At 40.6% G+C, this 14,322-nt stretch overlaps 1 protein-coding gene across 1 annotated transcript; it reads left to right on the forward strand.

Annotated features, from left to right (window-relative positions):
- Positions 1-1,038: 1,038 nt before the first annotated feature.
- On the forward strand, positions 1,039-14,011 carry itfg2 (integrin alpha FG-GAP repeat containing 2). The gene is made up of 12 exons (XM_084711276.1): positions 1,039-1,444; positions 2,396-2,491; positions 2,579-2,620; positions 2,719-2,896; positions 3,007-3,146; positions 4,195-4,343; positions 4,434-4,528; positions 4,632-4,685; positions 7,082-7,173; positions 8,011-8,128; positions 9,561-9,734; positions 13,864-14,011. The coding sequence occupies exons 1-12, from the start codon at positions 1,349-1,351 to the stop codon at positions 13,929-13,931; spliced, it is 1,302 nt and encodes a 433-aa protein (XP_084567402.1). The 5' UTR covers positions 1,039-1,348; the 3' UTR covers positions 13,932-14,011.
- Positions 14,012-14,322: the final 311 nt, after the last annotated feature.

Here is a 14,322-nt window from a genome sequence, read left to right on the forward strand (position 1 = left end):
GTGGTGCATTTCTTTTACACAAATCTTAATCTTAATAAAGATTTTCTGTGATAAAATAAATTGTTGTGAATGTGACATTTTGATAAGATAATTTAAAAAGACAATATAATGATAGCGGTTAGGTTGTTTTACCATTAGGTTCACAGAAAGACCACTTGATAACAATATAAATATTTATTTTTTCTAATAATGTTTCATTGGATATTATTGATAGAGACATTTTGGGCAGTGAAAAATATGGTTTCCTTCTTTGGTGTCACTCAAAGATAAACACTAAAGAAGACAAGGTAGAAACTAATTTTAGGTCACTAATCCCCCACTAGATGTCAACATTTTACCATCTGTCAAGACAAAACAGCAGCGCAAATCCAACTTTACCAAGGCACAGTTAAATAACCTTTAAAACATGCATATCATACATTTTCATAGGAAAATGTAATAACACATCTGACCACGAGTAATACTAAAAGGTTTGCAAAACAGTTATAGAGTTTTTTGTTTGTTTCTTATTTACTTAATTAACAAATATACATATATATATATATATATAAACATTACAGACATCGTTTCCCCTTTAATTTAAAGAACTTACATGTACAAAACTCATACAAAAGGGAGCAAAAAAAGATATAAAACAAAATAAAAACAAGAGCACATTTAAAAAAATCTACATAAAAAGTTGTCGAATTCCCTACTAAATGTGACAAAACCTGGCTTCCTGTAAATTTTGTTGACGTGGGATTTTGGCATTCTAATAATAATGATAATCATGAATAAGGAAATGTTTTTTAAAGAACAGTGTGGGATACATCAACATCATTGATGTAAAAACAGTTTATTTGTATTGTCTTACAGGATACAAATAAGCTATACATTTATTAAACTAGTAATTTTTTTTCTTTAAATTACATTAATTGTTATTCACATTATTTTTATCATTTTAAAATGTTGAAAGACTATTTTTACTCTCTTAACACTAGATTTGCGCAGACATTTTTGTCCACACTGAGCTTCCGTACGTTCTGTGGTCACGTGCTTTTGTTTACTCGGAAGAAGCGCGTGTGTTCAACCGGGTTAGCAATTATACCGCTATTTAGCCATTTAAAAATTATACAGTTAAGCTTTAAAGTAATTCAGCAAACGGGTATTTTTAGAAGACAGTTTGGTGGTGAAGATGTCATCTTTTATCGAGCCGTTTAGGAGAAGCAAACGTTAATTTGAGCTCCTTAGCCGCTGGAAGCTAATGTTAGCTAAGTTAGCTGTCAACTCAACAACTAATGAAAGAAGCAGCTGGACAGATGTTTAAGGAGATTTATCGGTTATAAAACCCTAAGTAACGCTAACAGTTATGCGGTCTTTAAACTACGTTCAGCGTGTCAGTTTGGATTTTACAGGAACTCTGTTTCCTCATGCCATCTGTCTGGGAGATGCAGACAACGACTCGGTAATAAAATATTCTTCTTATTTTCGGTTCATCTTTTTACAGCTCATGAGTGACTTTCTGTCTCATCTCACAGGAGCTTTTTTTCTGTCATTCTACTTTTCAGGACTGAGTCAGTCAAGTTGTTTCTACTGAATTGTTTGCTGTTTCTGTTTCTAGAGGCCTTTTTCCACTGCAGCCATATTTATGTGAATTATTACATCACAACAGTCTTAGGTCTGTTATTTCTGTATAACAGACCGTTGCTATGAGGAACGGACCGTTGCTGTGGACACAGTTGTGATCATAGACTCTAGAGGGACAAAAACATCATCGTTAAATCCCAAAAATCATTTTACAAGTAATATTTTGTGTCAGATTGTGTGAAAAACCCGCAACTAGCGAGTATTTTAATAGTCGACTAATAGATCTGTTATTTTCTCGGTTAATTGATTAAAAGGTGTTTGCCAGAAAACGGTGGAAAATGTCATTTTTGCTCACAATGCAAATATATTGAGTTCATGGTCATAAAGGAGTAAAGAAAGCAGAAAATAACAACATTTAAGAAGCTGAAATCAGAGAATTTGACTTTTTCTTTTTAAATGACTCCAACTGATCAATCAGTTATCAAAATAGTTGAAGACTTATTTAATAATCAGTTAATTGTTGCAGCTCTAGTTAAGGCATTCTGTCAGTCAGCTTGATATAAAATAAAACCTAGCTGGACTCATTATATTCCTGTGGGAGCATTAATTCAGTGTGAATGCAGCCTTTTAATTATACTCTTTATTTGTCTTTAACAACTAGAAAATAAACTAGTCTGAAAAAAAAGCAGGTCAGCCCAAAATATTAGGATCTAAACCATGATTAAAACCATTTCTCAGATTATTTCTCACACTGCGTGGTTGCAAAACATAAAACATTTGTTCCATTTTAAGGCTAAGTCATCGTGCTGTCTGTCTCTGTTCGCTGTAGCTGAACGAGCTGGTTGTGGGAGACACCAGTGGGAAACTGCTCGTGTACAAGAACGATGACTCCAAGCCCTGGATCACAAGAACCTGCGTGGGCATGGTCAGTGGAGACGCCAGAAACCTCTGCTCATTATTTCAGACTGAATTTGTTTCTTTCTTATTCATCTATTATGTCTTGGTTTGCCAGCTGACCTGTGTTGCCGTTGGAGACGTCTGCAACAAAGGAAAGGTGAGTCATGAAAAAATAAATGATCTACAGCACTGTGTCAAGAATATTTTGGTGGTAATGGTCCCGACCTTGTGTGGGTTTTTTGTCCTGTTTGACAGAACTTTGTGGTGGCTGTGGGAGCGGAGGGCTGGTTTCACCTCTTTGACTTGACAGCTGCTGCTGCGAGTAAATCAGATTCATCCAGTCAGCATGAATTCACGCCCTCTGAGGACCAGAGGCCGCTCTTCACCCAGCATATTCCTGCCAACACCAAAGTCATCCTCATCAGTGACATCGGTGAATCCTGGCTCCTCTTTCTTATATATTTTACATGCAGCCTTTGTATTGTGTTTGTGAATTTGACCAAAGCGTGTGTGTGTGTGTGTGTGTATGTCTGTGCTGTATAGATGGTGATGGGCGCTGCGAGCTGGTGGTGGGCTACACAGACCGGGTGGTGCGAGCTTTCCGCTGGGAGGAGCCGTCTGACAGTTCAGAGCTTGGGTCTGGACAGCTGATCCTGCTGAAGAAGTGGCTCCTGGAGGGGCAGGTACGCCTCACCTCAGCTACTGTCAACCCCAGGGGAAGTGATCCTAGGAAGCCAAAATTAATTATCTGAACCTGTGTTCACTGAAAATGTGAGGTGCATGACTTAAAGAGACTTAAAGGGTAACTTTGGTATTTTTCAACCTTAATTTTCCATGCATTTGTTTCTAAGCACCTAATGGGGACAGTTTTTAAAAATTGGCTCAGTATTGAGGGAGGCTGCTGCAGCTGTGAAATGGGCTAAAATGGAATCTTTATGGGTAATTGCGCCTGAAAGTACGTCCACTAAAAGCGCTTGTTTTTGCCACTGACAGGCTCAGATTGTTATTCCAAGTTTCTGACAACAATACAGAGAGGATCCCTATAGAGACATAAGAGGAAAGTCCTTTTTGTTCAACCAGAAACAGTCGTTCAAGACTCCATTTGCAGAAACATTGCCAAAGACGGGGTCATGACCCACAGGTGGGTCACAGGAGATTTTATTCAGGACACCAAATAATTAAAACTATGGAAGAAATTTTACAAAATTTACAATTTATATCCACAGGTTACCTTTTATAAACCATTTAAAATGTGTATGTTGCTTTACTGATGAGAGGAAAGAACAAGAATCTGTTATTTCCACCTAAATAACACTTATTTTGTTTCATTTATGAAGCAGGCTAAAATGTCTGACACTTTGTTTGGGAAACACTGAATTAGGTCATGGTCAAACTTCAGAGAACCAGCGTTGAGGCGCACACAGCCAGAATATTGTCATATCTAACGTGGGGAATTAAGTGCTAGTGATTTTTAGAACACTGTAAAGACAAACCAGGATGTTTGTGGTGAGTTTTAATTTGTTTCTGTCAAGTTTGAATGAAATGATGATGATCAAATTACTGTTTCTATAAATGGAATTAGCTCGGTCAGAGCAATAAAACATCTGTTTCTTGTTAAACAAAAAGGATCTTAATCTTAAACAAAACAGTCTCTTTCGTTCTGTTGTTCTTTCTGTCATTTTGCAAACCAAGTTGAGCATCCCATGTTTAATGATGACGTCTGTGCTGCAGGTGGACAGTTTGTCGGTGAATCCGGGCCCAGAGGGTTTACCGGAGCTGATGGTGTCTCAGCCCGGCTGCGGCTACGCCATCCTGCTGTGTTCCTGGACGCAACAGGACTCCTCCAGCTCCGGAGAAGACGCCCCCGCCACTCCTGGAAGGTAGACCGTGTTTCAAACTGCGGTTACAGACACATAGGTAACAGACAAACTGTGATCGGTCATGTGAAATGTTCTCTGACACTCTCACAGTGAGGGACCCTCCAGAGACGTTCTTCTCCATCTGACCACCGGGCGGATTCACAACAAGAACGTGTCCACTCATCTGATTGGCAGCATCAGTAAAGGTACCAAACGGAGGAAACGCAGTGACAGTTAGTGTGTTTTTATTTACTCCACTCAACACTTTAAATCTGTAACTCACAGGTTAAATGTTGTGTTTTTCAACAGGTTCAAAAGAGGAATCCTCTAAATGTGGGCTGTTCGCTCTCTGCACTTTAGATGGTGAGTCAGGAATTTTAAACACGTTTTAAATCTTTTATTAACTAAGATTAGTATATTTTGTTAAGGGCGCTTTCACGCTGAACCTGTTTTGGCTCGATTCAAATTGACTTTGTCCGTTTCAGAGTGCCTGCAGAGTTTTTAAGTATTAAAAAAAAAAGCATTGAATATTCTCAAAATGAGGCCTTTGAATTTAATTTTAAAAGATCAAGAAAGAAAAGAAAATGTCTTGCACCTTGCTACTAACAAGATAATGTTAACTTGTCACCACAAAATGAGAAAGTTTAAATCCAAAATATGGGGTGGTATGAAGTTAGTTTCCATTCTAGCCTTCATATTTTTGTTGGCGTTGGATTTCATTCTGACTGGTATTAAAAAGGTCTTGATTTTAACTCGGAGAACCCTGGGGGAACCCTGTTATTTAGTCTGGTTGTTCTGGGCTGATATAAAAGCTGTCAGTCAAACTCTGGTACAAACGAAACAACCAGACAGAGACGGCAAGAAAACGAGGCTCTCGCTCCAGATGTTTGTTTGTGGCGTGAAAACAGAATCCACAGGGGATTTATGATTGATGATGATCTCAAAAGTTAAACGACTGTTAAATCCATCTGCTGGTTGTCAACTGTGAAGAAATTGATCAATCTATTGCCTTTACTGATGTACAGTATCATTGTGTAACCATGGTAACGTGAGTTTGAGGATTGTCCGTCGTCAGTTAGAAAGCAAAAAGGAGTTAAACCAGATGTGTGTTGAGTTTGTGTCCTCATCCATTTACTTTAGAAGTTCGCAAGAGGTCTCTTTTTGTCTTGTTTTCATCTGTACACCACTATTTATAATTAGATTCATTTATAAGTTATTTTTCTGGGAGCGTTTGGTGACACCAGACAGGATAAATAACCACACAGTGATAATTTTATCTTGCAGCTTAATATTTTTGTCTGGATGTGCCCGTACTTTGTCCCTCCTCTCGTCTTCAGTCAGTCGTCTTTGAGGAGCGTTAATGAGGCGATGCTCAATGTAACAGCTGTGAAAATCACCACATACACACTTTACATCATGACAGCTACATAGATTTTAGACCTGTGGGTCAAAGCATATAGTGGCTATTGAGTTGAGCAAGTTGTTTCCCCACCGCCGCCTCCTCCACAGACTCGAGGAAGCTCAGGCAGGCTGCAGGAGTTCAAGATGAGCACAACATTGTAATTTGACGATAACTGCAACTCTCTTTTCCTGTGAAACTCCAGCAGTGTTTTGTTGACTAAAACAACTGAACCTGACCTTCAGTCAGCATTAGAGGAGCAGATAATGATAGATTTTTTCTTTTGTGGGTGAACTATCCTTTTAAGCCTGTTATCCTGAAAACAAAAGCCCACTGCTCTGAAAATACACACTGTGGAGTGACTGCCCGCCAAACTCCATTAACATTTTGCTCAATTTAACTGTGATAAACATCTACTCCTTCTAAAAGATTATTAATGATTTATTATGACTCATAAACACACGCTTATTCATTCAGCAAACATTCAGCATTAATCTGAACTCTAATTGATGTAAAACAGACAAACAAATACAGTTATTCCAGCCCTGATTGGAAATTTCAGAGGATAACATGCTGGCTGGAGTGTTACTGAAGTATTTTGTGCATTTTATGATTTATTGCAGTAAATAAATGTCAGATTTCTCCTTTAAAAATCCAGTGTGAACATGACCTGGACCAGAACTAGTCAGTCAGCACAACATATTTGCATAGCAAGGTAAAAAAAAAAGTGCCATATGTCCTGTGCTTCGCTTACTGTATACGCAGCAGCAGCACAGTTCTGACCCTTCGGTGGCTGTTTGCCGGCGCAGACGATCGTCCTGGCAGCAGCAGATAACTGGCAAACAGCCCTCAGAGCAGCTGGAGAGTCCATCAATATTTAAAGAAGAGAGGATCTTGTGGGATTATCGTCAGCGAAGGCTTCCGGCTGCCAACATTTTACACTCATAATCTCCCTCCTGTTGACACACCGACGTGCCAACACACAGGAGAGATTTCACAAAAAACATCAGAGGTTATTGAATTATATCCAAGAGAAACTATTACCAGCTGTGTTTCAGTTACACTGTTATTTGTCGAGGATGTGACGCGGTGTCAGAAGTTCACAGAGCAGCATCGATTTTCTCAAGTTGTTGGCAATAACATGTTTTTTCATGTCACTGTCTTTTTCACAGACACAAACATTTGCGAAAGCAGCTTTTAAAAGCAAACTTCTCTGAATCTGTATCTGCCAGAACACACTTCAGTAGTTCTTCAATTTTTTTTTTGATGTATTCTTTATCTCTAATAGCAGCAGCAGAATATATAAAAACTGCTCTTCAATATGAAACTACTAGACTTTCTTTTCTTTTTGCCTTCAAAGGTACCTTGAAGTTGATGGACAGCTCAGAGCAGCTGCTGTGGTCCGTCCAGGTGGATCATCAGCTCTTTGCGCTGCAGAAGCTCGACGTTACTGTGAGTTTTTGCGTATTTATTTAGTATTTTCTAGTGTCTTCTTGCTTTTCCTCCAGTGTCTCAGTGATATCTGTGAAGCTGCTCCTTCTCCTTTCAAGATAACAGTTTTTTTTAATTATGAACAAACAGTAATGATGCCCATTTATAGAAAAAGATTTTTTAAAATTAGGGAGGCACGATTTTTTTCAGTCTATACAATAGCTGATAATTACCTGCTTCTCTTCAAAAACTTTAAAAATATACATATATATACTTTGGCTTTTATAGAGCAGTTTGCCCAATACTTCAAATTATGGTTTGATATAATCTGTAGGATTGTAAATGGAGTTTATAGTCAGCTTTGTATTCAATGCCAATATTCAGCTTTTGTTGCCAGTTTTAGCTTAACTATTAACAAACATCTCAATCTATTGTTAGAGCATGTTTTTAGTATGCATGTATATAATTCTGTACAGTTTTTTTGTGTGTTTTATGTCAGTCTGTTGCTTAGATTTGGTGTAGACAATCATTAGGTCATAGTAAAGCAGAAAAACTTCTTTAAAAGATCCTCATGTTTGAAGTTTAAACTCATGAATGTTTGGCACATTTGCATCATAATTAGATTTTAAAAAGTAATTTAACAGCAGCGGAAAATCTCATTTAACTTCTCACCTTGTTGAGTTTGTTTGCAAAAACAGAAACACATTGTTAAAATTAATTAATAAATCAACACCAGTTTGATTAATATTCCTGAGCGAACATTAAAAAGAGACTTTATTTCTGAAAATGTAAAAATTCATCAAATAAAAATAAGTAATTTCAGAAGAATTCGTGGCAATGATGCGTGTTTGTTTCCAGGGAGACGGCAGAGAGGAGGTGGTCGCGTGCGCCTGGGACGGTCAAACCTACATCATTGACCACAATCGGACAGTCGTGCGGTTTCAGTTCGATGAGAACGTCAACGCCTTCTGTGCAGGTAAGTGACCTCATACGTGACACCAGATGATCGTATGTAGATTTGGTTGCTTCCTGTTTTTTCATACCGTCCTGATGTTTTACCAGAATATACAGCGTTTCTGCAGATCGTACTCAGTCAGTGTTGATGGAGCCGATTCACAGAGCGACACTTTTAAATTATCGTTTGCTAGCTAGCTAAAAAAGTCATGATGGCTCTGATTTTGTCCTTTGAAAAAAAACTGTTTGCCAAATTATCAACTGGAGTGAAATAAAGAAGAGACGCCTCGTAAAACTCAGCTGGGTCGACTCTGTCCTTTAAATTTCCTGTAGAACTTAAATATTTTTCTCTGTCCATCTCAGAAAGGCAGCCCTTAAAGTTAAAAAGTGAACACAGGATCACGTCTTAAATTGGAGTTGAAAGTTGTAGTGCAACAGATTTTATTTTTTCTTCATTTCAAGCTAGTTTAAAAGTTTGGTGCAACATAATTTAAAGTTAAACCATGATTTATCAGGTTTAAAATTAATCCTTGTTGGTGCAGCCCAGCCTTAGAGTAACAATCTGAACTTGTCTGTGGCAAAAACAACTACTTTTGGGGATCTTACTCTGCCGGTGCACAATTGCCTGTAATTGTAATTTAGCTGAGCACTGGACTAATTCCCACAATTGTTGTCCACATTAGTCACTTCCACTCAGAGCATGGGAAAACAGGGTCCAGCTTGAAAAGCTGATGTCATTTGGGCAGAAAAACTGTTCAGAAACGCTCCCAGAATTGTCAGGAGGAGTGAAACTGACCCCAAAATCTGCCCAATTATCTTCTAGTTTGGGGCCAACATAACTCTTCACAGTCCAGTGGTTTGAACCTCTGCTTTCGCTGGTGTGTGTGTGTGTGTGTGTGTGTGTGTGTGTGTGTGTGTGTGTGTGTGTGTGTGTGTGTGTGTGTGTGTGTGGCCAGAATCGCAAACATCCCATGACACCAGTAGGTGGCACCGTTGAGCTTCAGGCTCACCTCCCCCTGCACTCTCCCTCTTCCTCCTCAGTCTGCCCTCTCAAATCTTTCTGCAGTGTTTGAACAAGCCGTGGTGCGTTTGAGGGAGCTAATATGACATGTAGAGTAGTAAGTGGATTAGAGAAAGAGACAAGAGACTCTGTTTGATCTGCCTGATTCTATTGGGGATTGTTTCTTTGCACCTACAGAGTGAGTGTGTGTGAAAACAGTGCACCCCTCCCATCCGTTCTCCCCTCTGCCTGCTCTGTGGGATCATTAAAACAGATTAGATTGGTTTCTGTTTGTGTGGACGCTGGCTCTGCTACAGAGACTCATATTAGCAGCCCGGCAGCTGAGGATCGCTGATGTGTTCATTAGGATTCACACAACACACTAAATCACAGCATGCTGAGTGAAAACTGCCCACAATATGAAGCGTTATTGATGTTTTGTGTGTGCTTACAGGTCAGTATACGTGTAAGGAGGGAAAGAACAGCCCCTGTTTGGTTTATGTGAGCTTCAATCACAAAATCTATGTCTACTGGAAAGTGGAGCTGGAGCGCATGGAGTCCACCAACCTGCTACGAGTCCTGGAGGAGAAACCCGAGTTTAAGAGCCTCCTGAAGCTCCTGGGAGTCGGTAAGCACACCCGCAACGACTCAGAGGCAGTGATTAGGAAGCGGCTTCGGATCAGATTGGAAAATCCCTAATCAAATTCAAACCGACGTCTCCTCTTGTTTATTGTTGTAATTGGACGAGAGACCAACTGCGACGATTTGTAGTCGACTCGGCTGTTGTAAAACTCGGCGCTCTGACCGGAATACTAATAAGGAAGGAAGAGAAAAATGATCCCCACATGACAGATTTTTACTGCTAACGAGATCCTGCGTCCTGGCAACTTTAACGGGCCTCATGCAAGAGCAACACGCACACTCAGGTTCTTTCTTAAGAGGCACGGATAAGGGATTTCAGAGAACTTGCCACATTCACAGATTTAACTTTTTCTCTGATTTGAACAAAGTGATCCGGCCCCGTCGCACGAATCGCGCGCAGATGGTCTGTCTTTCTCTGCAGAGCCACTTGTTTGGGTTAAGAATCATAATGTCTTCATCTGCGCGAGTCTGGAGTTTGAGTGAATATGTTACCGAAATTAACTAAAACAAAACTGACGAAAAGAAACTTAATGAATGATTAAGTGTTCCTTGTATCGTCAGAGAGCTGATTTACTGAGAGGTTGAGAAAAGTTGCATGTGTCAACCTTTCTGCTGCTCAACTGAAATATCTCAACAACTGCTATGAAATTTGGTACAAATCTGAGTTCTACTTTGTGTTTAGTGCTTATTAATAAATATCAGCATGTTGACACACTGAATCAGGGGTCATCAACGTTTATTCCGACCAAGAACCCTTTAGCTGATAGAGAGACGGAGCAAAGACCCCCTGCTACCTTTCATGTTCTCTCTTATCCATAACTGCTAAGCTCATACGATGAACAAGGTCAGGAGAAAGACAAAAAATGTTGTTGCCAGCCCATTGTCTGATTTTTCCTTAAAGGGTGACTCAATCTGCATTCCTCAAATGTAAAAACACCCTCTCAGTCATAAGCAGACACAGAGAAGTAGGTTAGATGCACTGATTTAGTGCATTAGCTAGCTAGGCAGCTAAACTAGCAACTCAGCCAGAGATAACCTCAGCTGAGTTTATGTTCATTTTACTGCAAATGAAGCCTTGTAGGTACCAGCTGATTGGCAGTATTTGCATTTCTTGTTTCTCCTCCAGATGAGAGAGTAGGAACAGCATTTTTGCACAAGCACAAGCTTTTTGCAAGCAGGCATGAAGTCAGAGACAATCGGTGACGATCCTGTTGCACGTGCAAACAGAAGCCCTTGCGTCCTGCTTGTCCTCCAGTTCAAGGAAAAACATCCACTGCTTGCACACATTTGGATCCCACAATACTGGCTAAGTTACTGGGCGAAGGCTTACGAATGATAGGTAGGTAGTAATGATAGGTAATTGCTAGGGAGAGAGGAATATAGCTAAAAATTCTCAAATAAGGCTTGACTCAGTCACAAAGGGGCACATTAGGCACACCGGGGGTTATCTGTAGACATGTCATTATGCAGAAACTTGCATCAGGTCACACAGAAAAACGTTTTTACAGCTTTAAGGGTGTGGGAAAATAGCATTTTGATGCTAAAACATATGCACGTCAACTAAAATTTGAATGCTTGGAGTTGAATGCATAAGGAACACTACTGGGCAGCAACAGAATGATTTAAAAACCTTAAAAAACAAAAAACAATGGATCCACCCTTTAATAAATTAACTACACATACATTTACACACACGTAGAGAAAGAGGTCAGGGAGGAAACTCATCCAAGAAACCTCAAATCCAGCATTTTCATCTCTACATCCAAATGTATATAAAGCCTGTCAGTCAACTGGGCTGAAAAGGCTGAAGTATTTTTAGAGAGGCTGTAATCCACAAGCACACAGAGCACAGAAGCCGAGGACACTGCTCCCTGACTCTTTCTCTTTATCTCCCGTGCCCTCCTCTCTCTGTGGAAAATTGTGTCTCTGCCGCCCAGAGTCTTTCCAAACACAGTCCTCCCGACAAACACGACGTTTAACTGAGTCAATAGCTTGGTTAATCATTATGAATGCGCGCAGTGGTTATTTATTTCCTTTGTTAGAACATTAATCTCGCTTCTGTCATCGTGCGTTTTCAGCCTCAGTGCACGTCACATGTAAAATGTTTCTACAGGAGAGGATACGTCTGAGTAAATTAGAAATTAATCTGTGTTTTTTGGTCTGCGTGGATGACCGGTGAGTCAGCCGCTTCATGTCAGAAAAAGAGTGGAAACTTAACACACGAGCACATGATTAGCAGGACTCAACCGGAGCATTGATTGCAGATGAAAACGCAGGTTCCAGCTGATTTTTCTGAAGCCTTGTGGTGGTGTTAGCGTAGCTTCCCGCTGCCTGTGTTAATAATTCAACCTCTGGGCCCTGTTGTGTTTCTTTTGACTATGATTTCGCAGGCTTGTTACCTAACCCAGTGTGGAACATGTCTGATGTAGCAGCCTAGGGACAAGGAAGGAGAGAGAGGGGAAAAAAAATGACACGACTGAGGGAAAATAAAAGTGTGAAAATGTGTCTGATATGTAGAGTGTGGAGGAGGAGATAGTTGGCTTTGTCAACATGAGAACGCACATGTCAAATCTCTCTCTGCCATTTAGGCACCCAGAGTGCCACTGAAAATAGCTTAAGGTGCATTTTATTGCATATGCAGTTTTACAATCAGAATTCCAAACACAGTACAAAGACAAGATATTTAATGTTCAAACTGATAAGATTTATTCTTGATGCTGCAACATATTTCGAAAAGTTTGGACAGGAGCAACGAAAGACTGTGAATTAACTGCTAATAGGTGACAGTATCATGACTGGGTATTAAAGAGTCATGCATGAGGTGAGGTTGACCATTGTGTGGGAAATAGTCCAACAGTTTAAGAATGTTTCTCAACACAAAAGTGCAGGAATGTCAGCATCTACAGTCCATAATATCATCAAAAGATTCAGAGAATCCAGAGAAATCTCTGCATGTAAGAGGCAAGACTGAAAACCAACACTGAATGTCTGCGACCTTCGACCCCTCAGGCAGCACCGCATTAAAAACTGCATTAAAAACCCACATAATTGTATAAAGGATACTACATGGGCTTAGGAACACTGTGGAAAACTGTTGTCAGTAAACAATTGGTCGTTGCATCTATGAATGCAAGTTAAGACTCTGCTATGCAAAGAGAAAGACATATATCAACAACATCCAGAAACGCTGCAGACTTCTCTGAGACCGAGCTCATCTCAGCTCATGAAAATAATCGTCGGTTGCAGCCTTGTTGAAAACAACGAACAGCAAACATTCCAAGTACAAAAGAAGAAAAGACGAGAGCTGTGTTTGCTGCCTGCCTCACCCTGACCTCCTAGAAATGTCAGCTGCAGCTCTCCAGCTCCTCCCTGCTGTTCATTCACCTTAATAACTGCCCTTTAGCCAAAGGGTGATGATGAAGACTGTCAGTCCTCCGTCACAATGCCAGAACGTTGACAGTTCCTCCTACGTGATCGGTGGTTTTAAGTTGTCATTGAGGAGTTCAGTGTGTCGCAGGAGAAGTTGTAGCGTTGAGTTATATTTTCAGCTTTTCGGCACAAGGAGCAGAGTTGCATCGCTTGTCATTGTCACACTCGGTCCAGGCAACAAATCAAATCAAGCAAGAGGTGAGTTTTACTACGTCACCACTTTGTTCCTTGTTTTGATGCCAGCAGATGTGATAGAAACAGTAGAAACCCAAAAACCTCTGCTTTTTATGGGCTTTCTCATCCAGTGGCACAGAGCTCAACGTCTGCTTGAGTCCATTTTTTTCCTCGTTAATCATATTTGATCGCCCGGCTGCGTTCGCAGACCCGCTCCACAGGTGCACCAGCTGTTTCGCCTGGTGCCAAGGCATTTTTGAGGCGCCTGTGCCGCCGTCTGCCTGTGACACGTCTCTGTCTGTTTGGCCCCTGGGGGCGTCCCCAAACTTAACAGAATTCATCTCGATGTGAGCAGGAATGTCTGAACAAAACTTCCTTGCAACCCATTCAATGGTTGCTGAGAAAGAAGAAGACATTTTAACTGTTAATAAAGTCGTCATAATGTTTATTTGGTCTCACGCTGAGTGTCCTCTGTTAATATTCACTGCAACATTTGTGTTTTCCCTCCACAGACACTGAGGACCCAGCAGCAGTGCGAGCTCTGGTGGCGAATGTTCTCTACGAGGATTCACAGACTTAGCACAGTGACACACATCAACACTCTGACTCTGTTTATCCCCTGACTGTAAATACTCTGTTAATAAAGGCTGAATGTCTGTCTCCCGTGCTGCCGGTCTTGTTATTCGTGTCCCCCCGCGGACAGACGCGTCAGGTTCAGGTTTCTGGTCTGCTCGCAGAGCCGGCTGTAATCTCAGACGTGCACGCCGCCTCTGTCATTGGTATTCACTGTGCCCAGGTTGTTTTTCACAAGGCTGAGAGAGGATGAAAGCATGAGGCACAATGCAGGGGAAATGTTATACTGTTTAACCTGCTTATTTTGCACCGGTAAGTGTGTGAATCTGTCAGTGAGGAGGATCAACAGAGGCATTATGTTGCTGTCAGTCAACGCCGACAGGCTGATGAAAAGAGCT

The sequence above is a fragment of the Lutjanus erythropterus genome, chromosome 22 (genome assembly GCF_056507025.1).
Source record: "Lutjanus erythropterus isolate fLutEry1 chromosome 22, fLutEry1.hap2, whole genome shotgun sequence".
NCBI lineage: Eukaryota > Metazoa > Chordata > Actinopteri > Lutjaniformes > Lutjanidae > Lutjanus > Lutjanus erythropterus.

What these genes read in the sequence shown, in the direction of transcription:
- itfg2 (XM_084711276.1), top strand. Translation starts at nt 1,349, where the DNA reads ATGCGGTCTTTAAACTACGTTCAGCGTGTCAGTTTGGATTTTACAGGA. An exon ending in AGTGGCTCCTGGAGGGGCAG is followed by an intron (nt 3,147 to 4,194) that starts GTACGCCTCACC and finishes TCTGTGCTGCAG; the next exon opens with GTGGACAGTTTGTCGGTGAA. An exon ending in CGTCAACGCCTTCTGTGCAG is followed by an intron (nt 8,129 to 9,560) that starts GTAAGTGACCTC and finishes GTGTGCTTACAG; the next exon opens with GTCAGTATACGTGTAAGGAG.